This window comes from Erpetoichthys calabaricus, chromosome 16 (assembly GCF_900747795.2).
Source record: "Erpetoichthys calabaricus chromosome 16, fErpCal1.3, whole genome shotgun sequence".
NCBI lineage: Eukaryota > Metazoa > Chordata > Cladistia > Polypteriformes > Polypteridae > Erpetoichthys > Erpetoichthys calabaricus.
The window spans coordinates 67294449-67321701 of record NC_041409.2 but is presented as its reverse complement, the minus strand read 5'-3'; the positions used below and the strand labels follow the sequence as shown (position 1 = coordinate 67321701).

Below are 27253 nucleotides of genomic sequence, written 5' to 3'. Positions count from 1 at the left end.
TAGGTGATATGTCAGAAGTAAGTAAATAGTGCAAGGCTTTGAAGTTTAAGTCAGAGAATTTCAAAAACATGTTTTACCTCACATGCATTTATTGGTTACTTTGCAAAAAAAAAATATTAACTGATGATGATGTTGATCGCTTTGTCTGTGCTGAAATTCCAAACAGAGAAACCTATCCTGAATTATCTCTAACCTGCTCTGCATGTGTTTGGCCCTTTTGTTTTTTGTAATCTCTTTATGATGTTTTGCTTTGTTTTCTACTCTGTCTTTTATCTCTGACCTCGCTTTGTCCTGCTTTTTTTTCAATGACACCTGGTCTGTGGTGATTATTTTCCCTTTTTCGAGTATTAATTTCCGTTTGTTTGCACTACTGCGATCTTTACTTTCTTTTTTTATATTTTCTAATTTTCCTACTTTCATATTCTCTAACTTTCTCCACATTTGAATCGCGCATACGTTTTTTTTTGGGAGCCTTTCGATTTGCACTGCTTTCATAATCTGCTCTGCATGTGTATAGTGCCAACGTTTGTGAACATCTTTATGAAGTTCTACTTTGTCTTTTACTGTCTTTTAATTCTGAGCCCGATTAGACGTGCTTTGTTTCAATTCCACTTGTTCCAGGCTGATAATTACTTGCCTTATTTTCTGAATTTGCACCTAGATTATTGTTTCTTTTTTCTTTCCAACGCTTTTGAGTCTCTTTTCTCTGCACTGCTTTCTTCTTCGCTTATTCGTCAACGTTTCATTTCTAACGTATTCTCCTTATACGCTTTATATGCGCTGAAACCCTGGATCTGTGTGTGCTGAAATCCTTCACAAGACTGAATGTTTTGCTGCCCCGTTGTCTTATTTGATAGATTGTAAGCAGGGCGTGTCTTGCTAAGAATCTCATGTTCTACGTCATCACGAGACGGTCCTGGGTCAATCTCTTGGCACAGTGTCTCATGTTTGCGGTCCCCACGAGATGCACCGTGGTAAGTCTCTTTTGTCTCGCGGTTCTTTTAAATGTCCTGCTTTTGCTTTCCAGGATTTTTTTTTTTATAATAGAGAGATTTCATGGAACAAAATGTATACATACAAAGTCAGTCATCACATTCATGACAATATCTCCTGCTACATATTTTAATACCATTGCCATGGTATTTTGCCAGGAGCATCTCCTTTAGCTTATTAGTACTTTATCACGGCACACACCCAGGTCCCATCTTGGAACTAACTTTTACTTTTAAGCAGGTTTTGAATTGATGCGATCATTTCATTCATGTCTTTAGTACTGACTGTAGTCTTCCTCTGTCAATTATTGCTTTCTTGATATATGACATTTTTGCTTCTTTCATTGTGCCCTGTTTGTTTGTGATCATATCTCAGTTTTTCTGAAACATGTTGTTTGTTTCTGTTACCTAAAAATTGATCACACCAATTGTCAGTGTTTCCACACAAATGCTGTTGCCTGTGATAGTAAAAGCCACTCTGCAAAACTGGTTAAAACGTACAAAAGGTTCTTTGATATGCTTTATTTTTTATCAGAATAATCAAATCATTTCATGCAATACCATAAATTTTATATGTATAAAATGACAGTTTGCATTATCATTCCACATCTGTGAGAAGTTTTTTTGTTCTATTAATGTAATAAAAAATGTAGTAGATTTCTTCATAAACCTGGGTAGAAGGACAGGAATAAAAGTTTTTTTTCTTTTTATCTTTTGTGATGATGCCTTGCTTCCACTTTCATTTTTAATATAATGACATCTGACAGCATTTCTTGTTTGTAATTCTAAAACATGCCTGCGGGAAGTGAGTATGGCAAAGTGCTGTACTAACTACATGATTTTTTTTCTGGGAGTTCAAAGGGAAAAAGGAGCCTTAGAAAATTGGAGATGGCCCACTCTGACATTTATTGACAGGCCTATTTATTAAAACAAATGAAAATTACATGGATAAGCAGTTAAGAATACATTTTTGTACTGTTATTTTCTGAAGTCAGATGTGTAGTGTGTAACAAGATGCTTTTAAAACCAAATGTGTGCCTATCACAATACAGACTCCCTGTATGATTCTGATAAAGTAACTTTGAACTGTCTATATTTTGTTTGCAATATTTTGTGCCCTTGTTCTTTTTACTGAAGCTTTCCGTGCTTCATTTTGTGTTCAAAATATTATTGGGTTTTGTTTTAAAAAAAGTAATTACCGTATATACTCGAATATAAGCAGAGTTTTTCAGCACCCAAAACGAGAGAGAGATAGAGACAGACACGCATGAGAGAGAGAGAGACACACACACACGTGAGAGAGAGTGAGAGAGAGAGAGAGACACGGACGAGACACAGACAGACGAGAGAGAGAGAGAGAGAGAGAGAGGCAGGCAGGCAGGCAGGCAGGCGTGCATGCGTGCGTGCGAGCGAGAGGGAGGGAGAGGGATGGACGGACATTGTGTAAAACGTAAATAAAAACAGAATACAGTGATTTGCAAATCCTTTTCAACCTATATTCAATTGAATACAGTACAAAGACAAGATATTGAATGTTCAAACTGATAAACTTTATTGTTTTTTTGCAAATCTTCATTAATTTTAAATTTGATGCCTGCAACACTTTCCAAAAAAGCTGGGACAGGGGCATGTTTACCACTGTGTTATATCACCTTTCCTTTTAACAACACTCAATAAGCGTTTAGGAACTGAGGACACTAATTGTTGAAGCTGTGTAGGTGGAATTCTTTCCCATTCTTGCTTGATGTACAACTTCAGTTGCTCAACAGTCTGGTGTCTCCGTTGTCGTATTTTGCGCTTCATAATGCACTACGCATTTTCAATGGGAGACCGGTCTGGACTGCAGGCAGGCCAGTCTAGTACCCGCACTCTCTTACTACGAAGCCACGCTGTTGTAACACATGCAGAATGTGGCTTCGCATTGTCCTGCTGAAATAAGCAGGGACGTCCCTGAAAAAGACGTCGCTTGGATGGCAGCATATGTTGCTCCAAAGCCTGTATGTACCTTTCAGCATTGATGGTGCCTTCACAGATGTGCAAGTTACCCATGCCATGGGCACTAACACACCCCCATACCATCACAGATGCTGGCTTTTGAACTTTGCGCTGATAACAATCCGGATGGTCCTTTTCCTCTTTGGCCCGGAGGACACGACGTCCATGATTTCCAAAAACAATTTGAAATGTGGACTCGTCAGACCACAGCACACTTTTTCACTTTGCATCAGTCCATCTCAGATGAGCTCAGGCCCAGAGAAGCCGGCGGCGTTTCTGGGTGTTGTTGACATATGGCTTTCACTTTGCATGGTAGAGTTTTAACTTGCACTTGTAGATGTAGCGACGAACTGTGTTAACAGACAGTGGTTTTCTGAAGTATTCCTGAGCCCACATGGTAATATCCTTTACAGAATGATGTCGGTTTTTAATGCAGTGCCGCCTGAGGGATCGAAGGTCACAGGCATCCAGTGTTGGTATTTGGCCTTGCCACTTACGTGCAGAGATTTCTCCAGATTCTCTGAATCTTTTGATGATATTATGGACAGTAGATGATGAAATCCCTAGATTCCTTGCAATTGTACGTTGAGAAACGTTGTTCTTAAACTGCTGGACTATTTGCCCACGCAGTTGTTCACAAAGTGGTGAACCTCGCCCCATCCTTGCTTGTGAACGACTGAGCCTTTTGGGGATGCTCCTTTTATACCCAATCATGACAAACACCTGTTTCCAATTAACCTGTTCATTTGTGGAATGTTCAAAGCAGGTGTTTTTTGAACATTCCTCAACTTTCCCAGTCTTTTGCTGCCCTTGTCCCAGCTTTATTGGAACGTGTTGCAGGCATCAAATTCAAAATGAGTGAAGATTTGCAAAACAACAATAAAGTTTATCAGTTTGAACATTCAATATCTTGTCTTCGTAGTGTATTCAATTGAATATAGGTTGAAAAGGATTTGCAAATCATTGTATTCTGTTTTTATTTACGTTTTACACAACGTCCCAACTTCATTGGAATTGGGGTTGTATTATGTCATGTAAAATATTGCTTTACTAAAGTGAATGTTGTAATTTGTGTAATTTTAGATTTACTGGCCTGTAAACATAGGGAGCATGTGTTTGCCTTTTTATAAGATGGAGTTATTTTTTTGGTATTCCTAGTCAGGAAGGAACGGTAAGTAGGATTTATTTACACAACTGGTAAAATCAAATAAGGTTCAGGAGCTGCAGTGTATACAATGACCCCATTGATTGGCTTACAACCCAAGCATACTAGTATTGAAATGAAACAAATGATGTGTGCTGAAAGCTGCCCAAACTATCTGTGCTGATGCTTTACACTTTTTATTCTATCAAAAAGATAGAAACATCTTGTAAATAGTAATAAGACTTTTGTTATTATTATTAATGTTTCATAGAGTTGCCTCTGTTGTTTGATTTCGTTGGGCTCCTTCAAGGTTTGTTTTCACTCTTGCCATGCCACGTGGCTAATTATTATGCATGCATAGGGCACATGCCTCCTTCTCTTATGTTGATGTGGAATATTGATCTTCACATTTGGCTACAATCACTGATAACTCGGCCCACAGAGTCTGTAATGCAAATGATCAACATCATATACTCCGGGGCTGTCCCATCAGTGTTGGCTGTTACAGCTCCTGAGGACGTTGCACTAGCCTTGCCTAAACCGGCCTAATCATCAGTTAATAATTTAACCAACAAGGCTGAATGTGAATGCAGCAAATTCTCTGTGAATAACACTTTGCTGATCAAGCTGTTGGTCAATCCTAATTATCATCATAAGTTTCAGTATACAGTACCTATAAATTTTATTTGACTACAGATTTTTAAAAATGTGCTTAAAATATGCTGTATATCTATTTTTTGTTGGGCTTTAATTATCACTTCATTCACATCCTTTAGTCTGTTACCAATCTACAGTCTATTTAAGCCCTACTTGGTGTGAAACAACATTAAACTTTTAATTCAAAGTGTTAAGAGATCCTCTGTTTTACATGCCTTCAGCTACTGTTGTACTTGGTTGGAGTGAAAACATATTTTTTCCTGGGATGTGGCTGCTTGGATCTATGCATACCATAACAAAATGTGATCATTTAAGATGACTCACGATGTTACTGTACACGTGCATTAGTTACTAATTTTTATTAACACATAAGTAATATATGGTTTCCAAAAAATAATTAATCTCATGCAGAACAGTGCTCTCTCAACCCCTTCAACAAATAGTTATGTCCCTTATCATGTGTTCTACAGTTCCTGGAGAAAATGTATCATGATATGGTCCCGATCCTAAACAAGCAGATCTGCAATACTGGATTATCAAGAGTGTGTTCGCCTAGCACTTTGTATTAATGTATATATATATATCAGCTGCATTCTCCATATGAAACTGATGTTTATATAAGCCTGATAAACCAGATTTGTTAATTTACAGTGCACAGTTCTATTAGATATTTAATTTTCAGCAGAATCCCCTGATCATTGTAAAATCTTTGGCTTACAAAGTAAATGGTTTGCATAATGTTTCTGCTGTATTTCACCTCTCCATTTACACTGGGGGGAGACAGCACTCAGTGGGTAGACACAGTATGTAACTAAAACTACTCTCATATGAGGGCACTGAAATGGCTGGCGACAGTTATCCAGGAAACTCAATAAATCTAGTGTATAGCAGTTGAAGGTTTTTTGGAAAAAATCAGCTGTTCGTTATTCAATTCTTCAATAAATATATGTATAAAATACATACATACAGAGATGGAAAAATAGTTTTTAAGCTTTTTTTTTAATTATATATATATATGTTATTCTTTTTAATTGAGATTTACTCCCTTTTTTTTCATTTGTTGTTTACTGGCAAATTTTCTTCTTTTTCAGTGATGCCCCTCTGGATCTGAAAATAAAAGCCAGTATGATTTCAGACATGTTTTCTCTTGTGGGTAAGTTTTCAATTTATTTAAATCCCAATGCCCCGTGCCCCCCCCCCCCCCCCCCCACCATCCCCACCCCAGACAGGCGCATATGCACTCAAACATGTTTTTTTTAGTCTAGGCTCAATATCACTTTTCCAAATACTTGTGTGGGTTTGAAACTTATATCCTAAATTAAATTATTTGCACTGTCGCTTATTGTGGTTTATTTGAGAGGCTGAGTGTTGCTGATTATACAATTTTAATTTGTATGAGGCCTTTTAAAGGAGAGAGTGTTTTGAATTGATGTAATGTTTAACTTCATTTCTGGCAAAATATAATGATTTGATGTTCAGAATTGATGGTCTTTTTATTTTATAACGACTCACAAATGTGTAAATTACATCTAACCGTTTGCTCATACTCTTTTATTGATTTGCCTTAACATCCATATTTAATTTATTAAACAACTAACTTTAAATAAGTGTACATTGCCAGAACTTTGTAAGAAACTGTTGCTGACAGTATAGAAATTAAAATCTTGTTATTGTTAGCAGTGCTATTGTTGATAATGTCATCTGGCAAGTAATATGAATGGACTTTATATTGTCGTGAATATTGTCTTAATGAAACTGAACCTTTTCTTTTTTACTCTGTTCAACATAGATTAGGCTAGGCTTTGCGCTTATGAGCCAAGTTACTCGAACTATTCTATAACATTTCAGTAATTATTTACTGTTCTGATGCTCCTCTTTCTGATCATAAAATAGTCATTATGATAGCAATTGACGAGAAGAATCCATAATTAACTGCAGAATTGTGGTATTTGAGAGTTCCTCTAGTGTGCCTCTTTCTCTTGCACAATTTAGCTGAAAAAGTAATCAGCATATCGTCATCTCATAACAAGCGTAAGTTTCAAGTTTGGTATTTTTCCTTTTGCCGTTTTAGCTCTAGACCGTCCTCAAGAAACTGTGACTCACAGACACACACACACACACACACACACACACACACACACACACAGACAGACACATACCGATCATGGAGATATCAATGTTATCGGGGTACCCTAAAATGTCGAAAACCGTAGATCAAAATTTTTGACATCTAAAGCTTTCGCTCTTCACCCATAGACTATAGGTTATGGTGGGGGTGAGTGCAAATCAAAAAAGCTTGGAATATGTATTATGATGTTTCAGACATTACCATAGATTAGAATCAATAAATGCAAATATCTGATATAATTTCATATATAAAAGTTTTGGTTTTTTTCTTTCTTAGAAAGTTATTTGTTTGTTAAATTATTTCTAAATAATAGTTAATATGTTATCCCTGTTTCTCATTTTTACCTAATTTGAATTTTTCTTTTATACCTTCTGCTTTCTGCCCCTCTGAGAAGTGTATTGTGGTTTGATAAAATAAAATTTAACTAGGAAGTAGTCGAGAGCCTTACTTAACTCTGCAGTCATTCATGTCTCTGGTGACTCTTCCTATGAAGTCAGTAGATGAATTGGGAGAGCATGGGGGGGTCATGAGTTTGCTGGAAAGGGGTGTGTGGCACTTCTGATATCTTTGCAAAAGGACAAAGGTCTAAGCCTTTAGAGTCCTGGTGCTTCCTTCCTGTCTTGTTATATGGTTGCGAGACATGGATGCTATCCAGTGACCTGAGACTATGACTGGACTCCTTTGATACTGTGTCTCTTCGGAGAATCCTTGAGTACCATTGGTATGACTTTGTGTCGAATGAGTGGTTGCTCATGGTGTCCTGAATGAGGCACATTGCCTGCATTGTGAGGGAGCATCAGTTATGGCACTATGGGCATGTGGCGCAGTTCCCCGAGGGTGACCCGGCTCACAGGATCCGAGTAGCTGGACTAGGCCAAGGGGACACCCATTTAAAGCCTGGCTGCAACAGATAGAGGGTCATTTCCAGAGGGTGGGACTGGACCATGTGTCTGCCTGGGGGATTGCCAACCAGGGTCCCGAGCTGTTGCATTGTGTGGCAATGTGCTGTACCAGTGCATGCTCCCTAACTTGACCTGACCTGAAGTAGTGAAGACCAGTTTTTTCTAACCTCACTTTTCGGTTAGCATTCAACACAGTATTTGTATTTGATTTTGAAGTCATTTAAATTTAGTAAAAATGATTTTTATAACCAGCTAATTCTATTAATAAATGTTACACCGTGTTTTAGTCAAATAGGCTAAAAAAAAAAGTAAAAAAATTCTTGTGGTCTTTATTGTTTCCTTGAATTGCCAGAAAATTCTTTGTCTTGTTAAGTGTCCATTTTTCATGGGTTTGAATCATTATTTGAAACATGGGTGGTCTACTTTCAAAACTATTAAACTGACTTAAGACTATTTACAAAACAAATAAAAAAATGTCTATTGCCTGTAATCCATACGTAGTAAAACAGTGAATTACACACTCATAAGACACGTTAAGTATTATACAGCTGCCGAAGATCATTGCAAAAAATTTATATTTAATACATATATGTTAAGTAACCATAAAGTAAACAACCATGCAACAAACTAACTAAACATTTTGTTATTTTTGTATTTAGCACAGAGATTGTAACTCTTTGGCTTAAGGTATTTATTTTTCAGGAAGATTTTTTTGCTTTTAGCAGGTTTATTTTTGAAAAGGGAGTTTCCAGTTTATTAAACAACGTCATTTAGTTTTAAAAAACGTTCACTCTGAACTGAAGCCACTAATTGGTGATTTTGCTGCCTGGTGGTTTGCACTGTGGAGACAGTCAGCCATTGTTTTACTTTTTAACTCACACAGTACTTATTAAAAGTTGTCTCTTGAGGTTTTGCTTAAAAATACTGAATAGTATAATAACATAAAAGAAACCACAAACATTATTAATATTTTTTTCAAGACTGTGGAAAGAATACAGTTATCAGCAGAATTTCAAGTTGTTCTGAATCATTTTATTCTAGGCTGCAGCAAAGTTGATAATTAATTTATTAAGAAGAAAAGTGTACAGAACAGCATTAAGCCGGCAGCAGACAAGCCTAATTCTAGTAGCTGGCGCTCTCTGGCTTTGTGTGTTTCTTCCCTTTGTTAGTTTTTTTTTTCTTCCTTTTTTTTTTATCTAAGAGCTGCAAGGTTAAAGGAAAAATAAGGGTCAGTGTGAATCATGCATCCAGTGTGACAGGAGACAAAAAGCAGATTTCTGTCGGATTTTTTTGTTCCTTGGTTGTTTCTGAGTTCATATTACTTAAGAGTAGAGATTATCCATCTAGACATTTAATAAACCTGCTTATACCAGTTTTAGGATTGTGAAGTGCCAGAGCCTATCATTACAGCTTTAACGTCAAGACCAAGACTAGCTCACAACTGGACACCAATGACACACATCTCTACTCTCTTTCATAAAAGACCAGTTTAGATATGGGGACAGTATTGCAAGTTCAGTTCCATTCCTTGCAATCACTGTGTATTTGTGTGTATACACAGAATATGGAATAGGCAAGACACGTGGTACCCCTGGCTCAACTTGTCCTGGCTACCGTAGATAGGAACACCAGTATATGTAAGAGAAAGCTACTTTCTTGATGGAAGCAGGAAATGTACCCTTATGATGCTAACGGGTAGGCATCCTTTTACAAGTAATAAAGGAGGGGTTATCAGTGTTCGTGCCTGGCCTTCTTTTCATTTTTGGGTTCAAAGGCACATGGAAAACGGGGCTGTCAGAGGAAGCTCTGGTGCTGTGGCCTCAGGAATTATACACCAAATCTCCTATTTTGGAAGTAGTGCTATGGTATGCTGTAGAAGTCCCATGCCAGGGATTAAAGTGATCTCATCAGCTTCACTTCAGTGATAGTCGTCGGGAGGTGAGAGACAGCATATAGTTTGTAGGCAGGATGGAGAGTGAAAGGTGACACTGCATTCTGTCACAATATGTAAATAGTTCTGCCAGAAAGTGTTGTCAGGCACCTGTTCTTGTAAAGTGCCTGGCATGGTGTTTGTTATAGTAGTGTGCCACATAAACATGTTTATTGAAACTATGTACAGTACATTCAACTAAATAATGCAAAAGTAAGAAAAAAGTAATTCTGTTGGGCATATTGACTTAACAAAATCTACTACATTTTTTTTCTATTAGTTGGTAATTTGTGTCCGCCTTATGTGTGACCTCTGACCTTTCCTGTCAACACCTCCATGATTTCATGTTGGCATTTCCTGTTTGGAACAACCGAATGGTAATGATAGAGACAGTATGGGAGTTAAATTCCACATAATAATCAAGAACAGATGGAGTAATCATCTCAGGTCCACGTCCGCTGACAATCTAGAAGTGTCACTTGCAAAAATACACAGGCATACTTAAAAAAAAAAAAAAATTCTGTCCTTTTGGTGAGGAAGAAATAAATCTGAAAAATTATAAGACCACTGAATTATGCCAAAATAGTTCTGTTTCCTTTCTACCAAGTCAACTTTATAGAGGTACAGTGCAGCCAGATCTCTCATCCATCATTGTTTACTCATCCATTCAACAGGTGCTGTGGAAAAGGCAGAATATTCATGCATTTTCTAGCCAAGCAAAGTTGTGCAGCCTCACTGCTGCAATTATGTGTATGGTAAAGCTATTTTTTGAAAATTTGATTTTTGTAAGATTCTGGATGATGTGCAATCATGACATAGGCTTCTATATAACATTGATTCACTAAACATAAGAGGGAGAACTAGTACTAAAATTTTAGAAGGTTTATTCAAATAGAGGACTGTGGAACTATTCAGTAGTGGACTGTGTACTGTCACATTTCTGATGAACAGTGCAAGGCTGGCAAAACAGTGAAATAATTCTTTTCCACATACCTTTTCTTTTTCACACTCTGTGATTCATTAAAAACATATGACAGACTAGAAAATTAGCTTATGCTTTAAATATTTTTTTATAATATTTTTATATTTTGCAGGCTTAATTATCATTTATTCTGTGGTGGGTTGGCACCCTGCCCGGGATTGGTTCCTGCCTTGTGCCCTGTGTTGGCTGGGATTGGCTCCAGCAGACCCCCGTGACCCTGTGTTCGGATTCAGCGGGTTGGAAAATGGATGGATGGATGGATTATCATTTATTGTGTGTGTGTGTGTGTGTGTGTATGTTAGTGATGAGCGAACTCTGCAAATTTTCTTTGCCGTGAAATCACAGCAGTATTTGTAAACTCCTGCCAAACTCCTCAAATTGCATTGAAGTCAGCAAGAAAGGAGGATATGAATTAGTTTTGAGTGGATTACAATGGTGCAGTGGTATTTTAATTGTCCCTGAGAGCTAGGGAAGCATCTGCCAACTAGGCTGGACCAATTATGTCCAGCATTGGACTGGCCTGTTCCATTGTTTGAAGTTGCAACCCCAAGCGCAGCTGGAACATCTTTTGTGTTTAAGATCTGTATGCAGATGCTTTGTACTTTTTTTCTTTGATGAAGAAGACATAAACACCTTGTAAACAGTAATATTTCTTTCACTATTATTATTATTAATATTATTATTATTATCCATCCATTATTCAACCCGCTATATCCTAGCTACAGGGTCATGGGGAGTCTTCCGGAGCCAGCGCAGGGCAGAAAACAAACCCTGGGCAGGACACGCGTGCACTCACACGCACACGCACACACACACACACACACACACACACACACACACACACACACTAGGGGCAATTTAGAATCGCCAATGCACCTAACCTGCATGTCTTTGGACTATGAGAGGAAACCGGAGCACCTGGAGGAAACCCACGCAGACACGGGGAGAACATGCAAACTCCACGCAGGGAGAACCGGGACCCTAACCCGGGTCTCCTAACTGCGAGGCAGCAGCGCTACCCACTGTGCCACCATGCTGCCCATTATTATTATTATTATTATTATTGTTATTATTTCACAAGGTTGCATCTGTTTTCTTTCTTTGGGGGAAGGAGGAGGAGGAGGAGGGCTCCTCCGAAGGCCTAATACATATATCCAGCAAAATGGCTAATTATGAATGGAAATTATCCATGCGATACTGCACTGCCTACACACATCGATTAGTGTTATATATCTGGTGGCAGTCCTCATAATACTCTTATTATGGCCAGTTAATGTACCCCTCAAATGAAAATAATGCACTTTTTTGTATATTTAAAAAAAAACAAAACATGTGGGGTAGAAGGCTAGTGCACTGATTGGGTTCTGACATCACGCATGCCTGAAGCAGATTGGCAAAATTTATATAATATATATTAAATTATATATATATTGTTCATACATATTTGCACACACATGAACTATGTATCTACAGGTATATTTAAGAAGACTTCAATTTTTTTTTTTTTTTTTTAAATTTACGTGCATCTCATCACTGTTTTAGAAGCTGCAGAAGAGCTTCCAGTGTGTCTTATCTAGTTGCTAGGGACTTCCCCTCTGACATGTTTCACAAAGCCTTCCTAATAAATTATAGTGCAGCATAGCCCTTTTCTCTGAGATGCGAATCTGATCTTTGAGCAAGTGTGGTTAGGTAGTCTTGATTTTGACTTGGTTCTGGTTAAATAGTAGAATTTTGGTGAAAGGCTCTTTTCAATTCTTATTAGACTTTGAGTGCAATTTAATCCTCTCGCTTCAAAAAATGACTCATAATCCCTATAAAATACTTACTTTTGTTTTCAGCTCTATTTTCAGTTTTTGGGAAATGGTTCTTTATGTGTTTGATTTTATCCCTGAAAGAAACATGCATCTCATAGTTACCTGCTTTAAACATCATAGGAGTTCCTCTTATAAACTAATTGCTATAAGATTACCTAGGGCTATTGGTTTGGAGAAAAGACAAGTGAATGGGCATCCACACTGTGGAGCTGTTGTCCTGTTTCATGTTCTTGTAACTGGTATAATATAAGCCACTTTTTTGGGTAGTGGTGTTCCTCTGTTGGCTTCTTTTCCACAAAGTAAAAGGAATGTGTAGGGCTGCTTTGGTAGATTTTTCAAATTTTGTGTCTTCAACCAGAAACGCCAGCACTTTTTTTTGCCTATAAAGGAAGCTGAGAAGGTACTCCGCAGCAACATTTTGATCATCATAAACTTTTATGATTAAAGCATTCTTGGCACAAGAGCAGTTTTATTTTTTTCAGTTATTTTAGCAACCTCAGACAGAGCAAACGTTGTTTGAATTTTTGTTGCTGGCCTGCACTGTCTAGCTTTGTTTGGTAAAACTGGCTGAAAACAGAAATGCAAAAATAAATTCCAAAAAGGGGCAGTATCATTTATTCTGTCTAGAATAAGATGAATGTGATAAATAGGTTTCTGTTGAAAAACCTTAATGAAATTATTTTCCAATTGTTTTTCATTCGTTGAATGGATTAAATTGTCAACAAAATTTAGCAAATTATTGAAAAAATATTAAAATGCAAATTTTGCAATTTGTACATGGTTAATATATATAAAATATTACTGTATCATCAAAACTGTTTCAATAAATGTAATGAAGTATTGATGTAACTGTTTTTACATCATGTCTTCATGTGTTTGTGCTTTTTGGAATTTCTGTCTGTTTTAATGGTATAGTCAAAACATAAAATGCTAAGCAAAAAAGCAGGTAGTTGAGATTAAGGTAAAACTGTTTAGTCTGAAAATAAGAGAATAACAGTGTAAAGAAAAAATACTGTTTAAATAGGTAATTTGATCACCGTGAAACAGACATCATTCCTATAACTTTTCTTACATTCTATAGCTACATATCTGGAGGAATTGAGTAACGCCTTGACATTTCAGATTGTTATCTATACTAAATAATGTTATTCAGCTAATCCATACTTTGAAATATCAGTTGGTAACAATGCCAGCAGAACAACACAAGTAAACACAGACAGTACACGTCAAATCTGCCCTTCTTAGCTTTCATTTTGTACTTGCAGGTTTCTGAGATTCTGTATTCATAAAATAAGTAATTAAGGAGCTCCTATTGTACAGTGGTTGTCACAAACATAGGTTGAATTCACATTCATAATAAAAGGAGCCATTAATTGCTGGTTATCTGTTTGAAAGGGGTATTAGTGTCTATTCATGGAAAGAAAGCAGTGGTATGTAGAATATGTCAAATCTTTTATTAACCGAAACAAAGGAGTGGGGATTGCCTTGTAGTATAATTGCACAGTCTCTATTTAATGACAGTATTCATTGCTGTCAGTCATTGGTTTTTTTTAATTTCTGGTAACATTGATATCTCAGGTAAAGCTAATTTGAAATAAAGTAGTCTTGTCACTGTGGCCTGTCTATCATACTCACTTGTTTAACTTATACAACTGCCATTCACGTGTGGTTTAAGTTAGGATTAAGGTCATTTCTCCCAGCAAATGTGGACTGTCGGTCACTTGAAATGTTTTAAGCAATCTCAGAACCTTTTTCCAACATTTTGGACTCTACCTTAGCTTATTGACTGTTTCACAATTCATCAGGTGTTCATAGGAAGGACATCTGTTCCAACATTGCTCTATCAAAAAGTAAGCTAAATAATAATTTATTCATATTTGGACTATAAGGATCTATTGGATTGCACGTTGGATTGTTCAGAATCCGCATAGAGCCTTGAAGTTGATATTAATTCACAGCCAGTTCAATCTATGTACAGCACGTGTATGTTCTTGTGCTTGTATTACTTACTTCTAAAGGAAGTCCAGAGGGAGGAAAGGTAATGAAAACAGGTCATCACATAGAGTCCACAAGTTTGAGTGAAATAGATACTTTGTTGATCCTTATGGTAAATCACAGCTTTAAACTTGCTGACACACACAAGATCCAAGATTGTGAGCGATTGTGACTGTATGATATGTGTAATATTTGCCCGGACACCACCAGTCGGAGACCACATCTTTATACAAATCTCTTCTTTATTTTCTTCTCCACAACACAACTCACAGTCCCGCACAACAACACAGTGCCTCTAGCCCCAGTCACCCTTCTCCTGGGCCTTCTCTCTCCTCGTCCCTGGGCCACCTGTCCTCTCTCTCCAGCTCAGTGATTGGAGAGAGGCGGCCCCTCTTATCCTCACCCGGATGAGCTCCAGGTGCTGTACCTGACGTCACGTCCTGGTGTGGCGGAAGCATCAGGAGAGCACCCGGAAGCACTCCGGGTGACCCTGGAAGGATCAACGTCCATTGGCGTGGCGGAAGTAAATAAGCCCTGGGCTCCATGAGGCTCGGGGTGCCCCCTGACGGTGGATACGGGCCTCCACGGACTTGAGCCTCCCTGCTCCTCTTCCGTGGCCCTCTTCTGCTCCAGGGTGGATGCCACCTCTCAGTCCCTCCAGGCGTCCCGGCCGGGTCTGACCCACAGCCATGTACGACATTTGCTACATATAGCACATCTGTTACTGTATAATACACCACACAGAATATATACACAATCAAGAATTTGAATTTTGTGTGTTGTGTACCCTGCTCAGAGTTAGTTATTGCCATGCTGTCAATGCTGCTTTGATAGGTTTTGATTCCTCATCATCCCTAAATTGAAAATTTTGAAATAACAGGTGGATGAATATTTCATAAAGGTATAGTGAATAAAATTGTACTTGTGCAATTTAATTAAATATGTCCTTTTTCTTAGTAGACCACAGAAATTTAATTGCCTAAGCCAATTACGTTGTAGAACTGTTACCTTCAAAAATAAAAATGTGCATCATTAAAAATATATAGTGAATAAAAGAAACATGTGTTACATTCACTAGGTTTTGTTTGTCAAGATCCATTGCAAAAGCAAAACAAGTTTGGGAAAGCATCTCTTGATCCCATTTTAAGATACCAGGCTTCCAGAACTCAGGTAAGATGATGTTTACCTTAATTTGACTATACTGTTTAAACTGATGAAGATACAAATAACAAAGAAACAGTTGTGCTGAATCATTCAAAATTAGATTTATGACTTTTTTGTCTTTGAAAATGGACTGCAACTATATCACGTACTGCTATGCATATGATATTTTAATGAAGGCAGCCTTGTGATTTTGCAAAATCTAAGGTAGGAAAGTTATAAAGGATTTTATGAAACCTTATATGTGCTGTATAAAATGGCACCATCTGCAAGATGACTGTCCATGTTGTCTTTCTCTGTCAACATTTGTTGTGAGCAGTACCACTAGTATTTTTATTATGTGAAGCAGAGTTACCTTAGCAGTACAAGAAACATTCTGAAGATTGTTTAGAGAACTTGATTTTGTGGATGTAAGCATATTATTCTAATTTCAGGTCCTACTACCTTATAAACTAATATTCAGTAGTGACTATCAGTATATTTGCAATAGATACTTAATTTTTAAATAATTTTATGCCAGTGTGTGAGGTGGAGTGTCTGTTTTCACATTTTTTCTTCTTAGCTTGAAAATTGGCTTGCATTTTTGGATCTTTTTATGTAGTACCCATATTTTAAAATTATGGTCAAGTTCTGTTCTATCTCACCATAACCACCTACTGGAACAAGAAGTGTGCTGTTTTTCAGTGTATAAATATTATAGATCTTAAAATGTTTTTATATATAGTACAGTGACCTTTGCCTAGTTTCACCACTTCTAGTGTTTTTCATTATGTTTCTGCAGAAAATTCCCTAGTTACAATTTCAAAATGCTCTTTTCTAATACAGTTGCTATATATTGTATTTTGCTGGTGACAGGTAATTAATTTGTTTTTTTACATGACATCATTTAATGGACAATAAGCCATGACTGCTTCAGTGACACTCCTCACATAGCCTTTCATTGGCAGCTTACTGTACAGATGATACCTCACCTTAGTGACTGTGTGTTCACCCATTGCCTGATTGTTTTTTTAAAAGAAATTTTGATTTATCTACTGACTTTAAAACATGTATGTTGACTGGAGAATGTAAATTGGCCTGGTTTGAGGGTGTAGTCACTACTTTTAAAAAATGTCCTGCCTAGGACTGGATATTCCCTGAATTGTCTCTGGCTTACAGATAATTACTAGATAGATGAGTTTAGAAAATTATTACATGTACGCTTCATCTCACTAACACTCATTATTTCTGTATGTTCCATTCTTATCAATTACGCAGTAGTAACTAGAAATTATCGTTGATGAACCAGCATCTTGTCTTATGTTAGTTCCTGTCTTGTGACTTTGTTACTGTGATTAACTAAATAGATTAATTGTTTTGATCAAATGATTTAATAGAGACACTATAAATTACTTTGTTATACTCTACAAAATAACAATGGCTTCTTTTCGTGAATGATTAAACAAAAACATGTTTATCCTTACTTTCCTGTTGATGTAGATCTATTGCGAACGCCTGGATAGATTGTTATAAAAACACAAAAACCCCAGAAATTAAATTATCTGAATTGCATTACTTGAACCTACCAGTGTTTTGCAAATTTCACTTTTAATTCATTTAATCAATCTTTTAGCCATGAAATTAGACATTGGCATCATTTATTTAAAAAATATTGCTTGGTATCAGGATGAGGCTATGGTTAAAAAAAAATAAAATAAAAAATAAAAATACTAATTTAGTTTAGTATTTTTAACACCAGCATTCCATAACTCCAATTCCAATTTCTATTGTGGTTAAGGGACAAAGTGTTTAATTCAAAAACATTTTTTCTTCAATAAGAAGAAAATATTCACCATAGCAATGAGAAAAGGTGAGTCTGTGTGTCGTATATCAAAGAATTATGCATGTACTAATTGAGGCAGGGTGGGGAAAATGCTGTGTAACTTATTGATTAAACCCTCTCTGTCCTTGTAACTTGAAAGAAAGACTAAGCTTTCAATATCTAACTGACTTTCATCTTAAGCTTCTGAATGTTTTTTGTCAGAGCCACAGTGACAGTACCACTGTTTGTAGTTATAGATGTGTATTCTTAGTGCTATTAAGTCAATTTAATGTTAAACACAAACTATTAATATGAATCGAAAGCTAACTTTTAGGTCTGCTCTGACTTAAAAATGAAAATAGAAATATCCTTATGTATATTCAAGAAACAAGAAATGTGAAATGCTGCTCAGAAAATCCTACCAACATTATTAGCACAGACTTTATTCTTTAAACATAAAATGTAAATTCCAGATTTCAAGGTACTCATGGAAAGTTAGTATTGTGATATCAAATGCTATGGAGTTTACAAACTTAAATTCTATTACTAGGTTTCAAAGAAAAGATTGGTATGTTTTAAGTTGAAGCCGTTTCTTCACAATCAAGTTATATGTTAATTTCCCACATGAAATTGTGTTCTAAAGTGAAGCATTTTGTATGAATTAAACTACAACTAGCATGGTTGTTCCTGTGATTTAATACAATGTCCAAGGAGCACCAATCCAAATGTTCCTGCTGTTAATTTTTCACTCAGTATTTTTGGGTTATGTTCCACATCCACTGCTGACTCCTGCCTTGTACCTGATCCACCCCTAATGAGCTCTTATCAACCCCTAATGACTCTGTGCTGGATTAAGAGGAACTGAAAATATTTTCTTATGTTAACATTAATAATATTGACAGGTTTTAAAAAGCTGTTAGTCAATTGCAGTGATTTTTTCAATTTCACTATTAACATTGATGTATTGTTGCACCAAATAGTGCATTTTCAGTGGTCAGAGTGATGATGTGCACATTTGCATAGAGCATACCTTTAAAATTAAACCTGAGATAGTACACAATGAACACACTAATACTTAAATTGGAAAGTATGAAAATGTTAAGCCAAGATAACGTCTTTCTGAAGAAATGCATTTACTGTTTATTGTATTGTTTATTGTTTTGTTAATTATAATTTATCATAAAATTTTACTAATGACTGTGGGTTATACAGAATATCGTAGTACTGGATAAATTCAGTATTTTATAAGTTAGTTATTTTCTCACAGTTTAGGCATACATTAATTTGGCCTTTATATTGTGTTCTTAAGTGAAACATTTTTCACAAGTGAACAGATTTTAATAAAAAATTGATGTTGCTGTATAAAATAGGGTCTATGGGGATTTGTTTCATCCATCCATCCATCCATTTTCCAACCCGCTGAATCCGAACACAGGGTCACGGGGGTCTGCTGGAGCCAATCCCAGCCAACACAGGGCACAAGGCAGGGAACCAATCCTGGGCAGGGTGCCAACCCACCGCAGGACACACACAAACACACCCACACACCAAGCACGCACTAGGGCCAATTTAGAATCGCCAATCCACCTAACCTGCATGTCTTTGGACTGTGGGAGGAAACCGGAGCTCCCGGAGGAAACCCACGCAGACACGGGGAGAACATGCAAACTCCACGCAGGGAGGACCCGGGAAGCGAACCCGGGTCCCCAGGTCTCCCAACTGCGAGGCAGCAGCGCTACCCACTGCGCCACCGTGCCGCCCGGATTTGTTTCAAGCGAGGAAAAAAAAAACATAACTTGTCAGATATGTACATTTTGAAGAAGCAAAGGCTTTGATTTCAGAATATATGCCCTCCATGTTTCTGAGACATTTTTATGACTGCAAATGGAACAATGTCTTGTCACTATTCTTCCTCAGTTAACAACATACAGTTAGGTCCATAAATATTTGGACAGAGACCACTTGTTTCTAAATTTGGTTCTGTACATTACCACAATAAATTTTATATATTTATTTATTTTTATTTATTAATTTTTATTGTAATCATTCCATACAAATAGATCAATTTATAACCAAACAAAATTGAAGACAAATCAAACCCCATCCCTGAGAAGGAGAGCTTAGCCAAAGGAGAATTGCTTAGGGCTTTTTAATAAGGCAACAATAAACAAAAGAAAGGGAGAAATAAATATATAGGTAAATAAGAAAAGGAGAAGGGAATTAAATGCGGTAATAATTATTTCTCTAATTCTAAAATAATATTGATTAGATCCTGTCAGGTTTGGAAAAAATTTTGTACAGATCCTCTAACTGAGAATTTGAATTTTTCCAATGTCAAATAATATAAAACATCAGTTTCCCACTGACTTATCAGAGGAGAGTTAGGATTCTTCCAATTTAACAGAATAAGTCTGCGTACCAAAAGTGTAGTGAGTGCAGTCACCGTTTGCTTGTCCTTCTCCACTTCAAGTCTGTCTGGAAGAACACCGAACACAGCTGTTAATGGGTTAGGAGGAATTGTGATACCAAGGCTGTCTGAAAGGCACTTAAAAATTTTGGTCCAAAATGATGTTAGTTTGGTGCAGGCCCAGAACATGTGACCCAGTGAAGCAGGAGCTTGGTTGCAGCGTTCGCAGGTTGGATCTTGCCCTGGAAACATTTTGGACAGTTTTAAGCGAGACAGATGAGCTCGATATATAATTTTTAGTTGAATAATTCTATGTTTTGCGCATATGGAGCTTGAGTGAATTCTCTGCTTTGCTACCTTCCACTCTTTTTCTGATATATTGATTAAGAGATCTTCTTCCCAATGTCCTCTTGGATCTTTGAAAGGTAGGGACTCTAATAGGATTTTATATAATGTGGAAATGGTGTTTAATTCCTCGAAATTGAGCAGTATTTTTTCCAGCATTGTGGAGGGTACGAGGTGGGGAAAATCGGGCAATTTCTGTTTAACAAAATTTCTAATTTGAAGATAGTGAAAGAAATGTGTAGCTGGGACGTTGAATTTTGAACGTAATTGTTCAAAAGATGCAAATATGTTGTCTATATAAAGATATCTGAGCATTTTAATCCCAAAACTTTTCCAGGTATTAAAAACTGGATATGTTTGCGAGGGTTGAAAGAGTGTGGTTCTCTTGCAGAGGTGCCACAGATGAGATTTTCCATCTTAAAATGCTTTCTAAGTTGGTTTCATATTTTGAGTGAGTAAAGCACAATTGGGTTATTAGTATATTTGCGATAACTTGCATTTATTGGAGAGCAGAGCAGGGAGTATAAAGAAGTACTACAGGATTTTACTTCTAATGCGGACCAAGCCTGTGTATGTTCATATATTTGTGTCCAGGTTTTTATGGCTTGTATGTTTGCTGCCAAGTAATAAAACTGAAAATTAGGTAAAGCCATACCACCTTCTGCCTGAGGTTTTTGTAGGGTCACTCTTCCAATACGTGGGTGTTTTGAGTTCCAAATGAATGAGGTTATTGTTGAATCTAACTGTTTAAAAAACGATTTATTGATATATATTGGAATGTTTTGAAATAAAAAAAAGAAGTTTAGGAAGGATATTCATCTTAACAACGTTAATTCTTCTGGCTAGAGTGAGATGAAGGGTTGACCATCTATGCAAGTCTTGCTTTATTTTTTCCATACAGACGGCAAAATTTTGTTGATAAAGAGCTTTATGTTTACTTGTGATATTTACCCCTAGGTATTTAAACTGATCTGCTATGGTAAAAGGTAGGGTATCCAATCTAATATTATATGCTTGTGAATTCACTGGAAAGAGTATACTTTTATTAAGATTAATCCTAAGACCAGATATCTTTTGAAGTTCTGTTAGTGCTGTTAAAACTGCAGGGACAGTGTTTTCTGGGTCTGATATATATAAAACCATATCATCTGCATATAGAGAAATTTTCTGTTCCAGTCCTTCTCTGACAATCCCCTTTATCTGATAAGAATTTCGGCAGTGAACCGCCAGTGGTTCAGTGGCGATTGCGAACAGCAGTGGCGACAAGGGACATCCTTGTCTGGTACCACGTTCTAGCTTAAAGTAGTCTGAGCAAATGTTATTAATACAAACTGAGGCTTCTGGATTGGTATACAGTAGTTTGATGCATGCACAAATATTCGGGCCAAACCCAAATTTCTACAATGCAGTGAAAAGGTAGTTCCATTCAATCATATCAAATGCTTTTTCTGCGTCTATTGATAGTAATATCTCTGGGGTGTTTGATTTTGCTGGTGAATATATAACATTAAACAAGCGTCGGAGATTGGAAGATAGATGTCAGCCTTTAATAAATCCAGTTTGATCCTGTGATATTACCGAGGGCAGCACTTTCTCCATCCTTCTAGCTAGAATTTTTGAGAGTATCTTAACATCTTTATTCAGGAGTGAAATTGGTCTGTATGATGCACATTGTAACAAGTCCTTATTTTATTTAGGAAAGACGATGATTAATGCTTGACGAAATGTTTGAGGTAGTATTTGGTTGTCTCTTGCTTCTGTAAATGTTGCCAATAAGAGGGGAGCTGGCTGAGTGGAGAATTTCTTATAAAATTCTACGGGGTAACCATCAGGGCCTGCTGATTTCCCGCTTTGAAGTGACTTTATAGCATCTAGTAATTCTGTTAGCATCAGAGGTTTATCCAGTTCCTCAGCACTTAAAGCATCTATTTGTGGTGTCTGTGATGTATCCAGAAATGCATTAGATTGTGTGTTGTCTTCTTTGAGCTCAGTAGAATATAAGGATTTATAATAATCTCTAAATGCGTGCATTATATTTTTATGGTCAATAATTTCTTCTCCATTCGTGTTGGTGATTACTGGTATTGCATTGCGAACTTCTTGTTTGTGAATTTGTTGAGCTAAAAGCTTATTAGCTTTTTCTCCGTGTTCATAGTAATGATGTCTAGACTTATAAATAAGTTGTTCAGTTTCTTTAGTTGTTAAGATGTTAAGTTCTGTATGCAGAGCCTGCCTTTTCCTGTGGAGAGCTTCACTTGGACGCCTGGCTTGTTCATCTATTCTAGTAATTTCGCTTCTTAGCTCTGACACTTTCATGGTTTCTAATTTATTTCTGTGGGAAAGATATGAAATAATCTGTCCTCTTAAGAAGGCCTTTAGAGTTTCCCAGAGTGTTCCTGCAGAAACCTCTGTGGGCATGTATGTCTCTAGGAAGAAGCTGATTTGTTTGGATATAAATTCTGTGCAGTTCTCATCTGCCAATAGAGGAGGGTTAAGGCGCCATCTGCGAGGTGAGTGTGAGAGGCTTAATGATTTCAGCTCCAAGACTAGAGGGGCATGGTCGGAGATAACAATTGTGTCGTATTTGCATGATTTAATCGTAGGCAGGAAATTATCTATAATAATAAAAGGCAAAGCCCTCACTGACTGACTGACTGACTCACTCACTCACTGACTGACTGACTCACTCATCACTAATTCTCCAACTTCCCGTGTAGGTGGAAGGCTGAAATTTGGCAGGCTCATTCCTTACAGCTTACTTACAAAAGTTAGGCAGGTTTCATTTCGAAATTCAACGTGTAATGGTCATAACTGGAACCTCTTTTTTGTCCATATACTGTAATGGAAGGCAGCAAGATGGCCGTAGGAGACTGAGTTGCGTGTCGCGTCATCACGCCTCCCACGTAATCACGTGAACTGACTGTGAACTCAGTACGTAGAAAAGAAGGAGGAGCCCCAAAGAGCGCTGAAGAAAACATTCATTACACAATTGACAAGGCAGCGAAACAATAAGAAGCGTGTGAGTGACGCATACAAGCATCTTCATAAGACACGAGGTATAAAAAAGCACGGTGTAAACCGTAAGTCTAAATTAACTTTATAGAAACGCTCCCGCTGCCGTTTGCAATACTGTATTCGCGAGATACAAGTTTAATGAGAAGACACGAGGTATAAAAAAGCACGGTGTAAACCGTAACCTTAAATTAACTTTATAGAAACGCTCCCGCTGCCGTTTGCAATGCCATATTCGCGAGATACAAGTTTAATGAGAAGACACGAGGTATAAACGACAGTTTGCATCACTTTGTAACAGAGTTAAAATTGCTGTAGCGAGAAACTTTTAACTGCCGGGTCTTAGCTAACATTAAATAAACCCGCGGACATCGCAACATCACACAAGAGAGCGGCTCACGTGAAGTGACTGAACGCAGCAGGAGTGATCACTTCCATGAATCAAACCTGTTCAAAAAACACATTACACAATTGATAAGGTAGGAAAAGAATATGAAACAAAGCACGGTATAAACCGTAACTTTAAATTAAGTTTATAGAAACGCTGCCGTTTGCAATACCATATTCGCCCCTGCGAAGCGCGGTGATTTTGCTATATATATTAAACTATTTCAACCATTGTATGATCTGCTTCTCGCAACTGAAAGAGGGCACCGTGGCAGAAGTTAGCCGACTTGCGAAGCGCGGTGATTTTGCTATATATATTAAACTATTTCAACCATTGTATGATCTGCTTCTCGCAACTGAAAGAGGGCACCGTGGCAGAAGTTAGCCGACTTGCTCACCAACCACAAGCGTTACCTGGTAGGTAACCACCCATACAATCAGATTGTGAATCAGACTACGAATGCCTGCAATGTAATTACCCCGATCTACATGCTGTCAAATGAACGAACCACACGCCGTGGCACAACGTTAGGGGCTTCACCTCTACGTCCGAGGATCGATTCCCGTAAGGGAGTGCAGTGACTGTGTACTCCTGATGAGCCCACAATTATGGCGAAACACGTGTCGCATACTATGCATCTTCAAAGCACGGTGTAAACAGTAAGTTTAAATTGAGTTTATAGAAACGCTCCCGCTGCCGTTTGCAATACCATATTAGATGACTTTGTAACAGAGTTAAAATTGCTGGAGCGATAAATTTTTAACTGCCGGCTCATGTCGCGTGTTCTTGGGTAGGTACACCAAAAAAATGTATACATTTATGCATGTAATGGGCAAACAAAACATGTACTATACCCGAAAGCACTACAGTAGTACTCAATGTATCTTTACTTCTTAAATGTTAATGTTTTACTGTTTAATAATTTATACGCTTCTTTTATGTTATTCAGATTCTTTTATCAAAATACCAGTAACAGCGCACTGCACTATAACGTGGAGTGAATACACTTGACATGACCATTCATCGTATTTATCCTCTTTCTCTGTACGTTTACCATTCGTTTGCTCAGAGGTTGATGCACTTGCTGCTTAATGAGCAGCTCTTCACCCTAGTGTCCCACTGCTTCTCTCCTTTCGTCGGCATCTTTTCCCGTTAAAACTGATTTTTTTTAAAACCTATTATGTTTTCTTTAATTTTTCAGTTAAGCTGGCACTTAAGTCTTCAATCTGCCTCAAGAATGATTAGCGAAGGTGGTAGACAATGAAAACGTCAGCCGTACGCATCCGCCACGCACGCACTGGTGCGCGCAGCTGTGAGTTGATTCTACAATAAAATAAAATAAAGATAAAAAGAGTAATAACTTGCAGCACCGCTATTCAATTACACTTGCCTAATGCCTCTCCTAAGGGGAAATACTGTGGGATCTGGGCATCCGTCAAAGCAGCAATCACAAGCCCGATTAGAAAGCGGGAAGCTGTGATTTGTCCTCTCCCTCCCATGTAACAATCACAGCCCGTGTTGCAACGCACTATGTATGTATATGTATATATGTGTATGTGTGTGTATATGTATGTGTATATATATATATATATATATATGTTCATATGTGTGGGAAAGCGAATAGTAGACGTGACGTAGTATATGTGTACCAAATTTCAAGTCAATAGGTGAAACGGTTTGCGAGCTACAGCTGATTTAAAATCCTGGACAGACAAACGAATAGCCACGGTAGCGTATTATAGAAGAACATTTTACTGTTTAATAATTTATATTTATATGCAATGTGCTTCTTATATATTACTTCATATTCTCATATGATAATGATGTTAATGTTGTTTATATTGATTTCTATGTTATTGTAAGTGCTCTTTATTTGTGGAAAAATAAATTTGGCAATTAAACTTATTTTATACATACATTTTATTTTTTTCTCTTGCACTCAGTGAGCGAATCCACTGGGTAATCAGCTATATATATATATAGATATATATATATATATATATAGATATATGTGTATGTATGTAGATATACAAATATGTATATGTATATATATGTATATATGTGTATGTATGTAGATATACAAATATGTATATGTATATATATGTATATATGTGTATGTATGTAGATATACAAATATGTATATGTATATATATGTATATATGTGTATATATATGTAGATATACAAATATGTATATGTATATATATATGTGTCTGCATGTGTGTGTATATATATATATATATATATATATATATATATACTATATATATATATATATATATATATATATATATATATATATATGTATATATGTTATATGTATATATATGTATACATAACCTCTTTAACACATACTTCTCCGCTGCGAAGCGCGGGTATTTTATAGTATATATATTATATATATATAATATGTGTATATATATAATATATATATATATATATAATATATGTGTATATATATATATATATAAATATATATATATATATATATATATATACAGTAATCCCTCCCTCCATCGCTGGGGGGTTGCGTTCCAGAGCCACCCCGCGAAAATAGGGAAAATCCGCGAAGTAGAAACCATATGTTTATATGGTTATTTTTAGAATGTCATGGCTTGGGGGTCACAGATTTGCGCAGAAACACAGGAGGTTGTAGAGAGACAGGAACGTTATTCAAACACTGCAAACAAACATATGTCTCTTTTTCAAAAGGTTTAAACTGTGCTCCATGACAAGACAGAGATGACAGTTCTGTCTCCCAATTTAAAAGAATGCTAACATATCTTCCTTTTCAAAGGGGAGTGCAAAGCAAGCAGTCAAAAAAAAAATCAATAGGGCTTTTGGCTTTTAAGTATGCGAAGCACCGCCGGTACAAAGCTGTTGAAGGCGGCAGCTCACACCCCCTCTGTCAGCGAGCAGGAAGAGACAGAGAGAGAGCCACAGAAAAACAAAGTCAAAAATCAATACGTGCCCTTTGAGCTTTTTAAGTATGCGAAGCACTGTGCAGCATGTCCTTCAGAAGCAGCTGCACACAGTCCCCCTGCTCACACCCCCCCTACGTCAGCGCAAGAGAGAGAGAGAGAGAGAGAGGAAAGTAAGTTGGGTAGCTTCTCAGCCATCTGCCAATAGCGTTCCTTGTATGAAATCAACTGGGCAAACCAACTGAGGAAGCATGTACCAGAAATTAAAAGACCCATTGTCCGCAGAAACCCGCGAAGCAGCGAAAAATCCGCGATATATATTTAAATATGCTTACATATAAAATCCGCGATGGAGTTGAAGCCGCGAAAGGCGAAGCGCGATGTAGCGAGGGGATCACTGTATATATATATAATATATGTGTAATATGTATGTATATATACATATGACAGCCAACACAATGACAACACAATTACATTGACAATCATGTTACGTTATTTTTAAAATGTTTCCTTTAGTTTTTCATAACCTCTTTAACACACTACTTCTCCCGCTGCGAAGCGCGGGTATTTTGCTAGTATATATATATACTGTATATTGTCACACATGTGCACTTGGGGAGACAACTTAAAGGCTTGTCTGATTGTAATTCCACGGCAAGTCGAGGTTTGGCCTTGCTGCCT

At 37.0% G+C, this 27253-nt stretch overlaps 1 protein-coding gene across 1 annotated transcript in view; it reads left to right on the top strand.

The window, feature by feature from the left end:
• Positions 1 to 27253, top strand: part of ttll5 (tubulin tyrosine ligase-like family, member 5) — a gene marked incomplete at its 5' end in the record, with an annotated part of 276912 nt that overhangs the window by 83074 nt on the left and 166585 nt on the right. Inside the window, 2 exons of the mRNA XM_051919744.1 lie at positions 5880 to 5941; positions 15618 to 15709. Coding sequence (XP_051775704.1) covers positions 5880 to 5941; positions 15618 to 15709 — 154 coding nt within the window. The remainder of the gene's footprint in view (positions 1 to 5879; positions 5942 to 15617; positions 15710 to 27253) is intronic.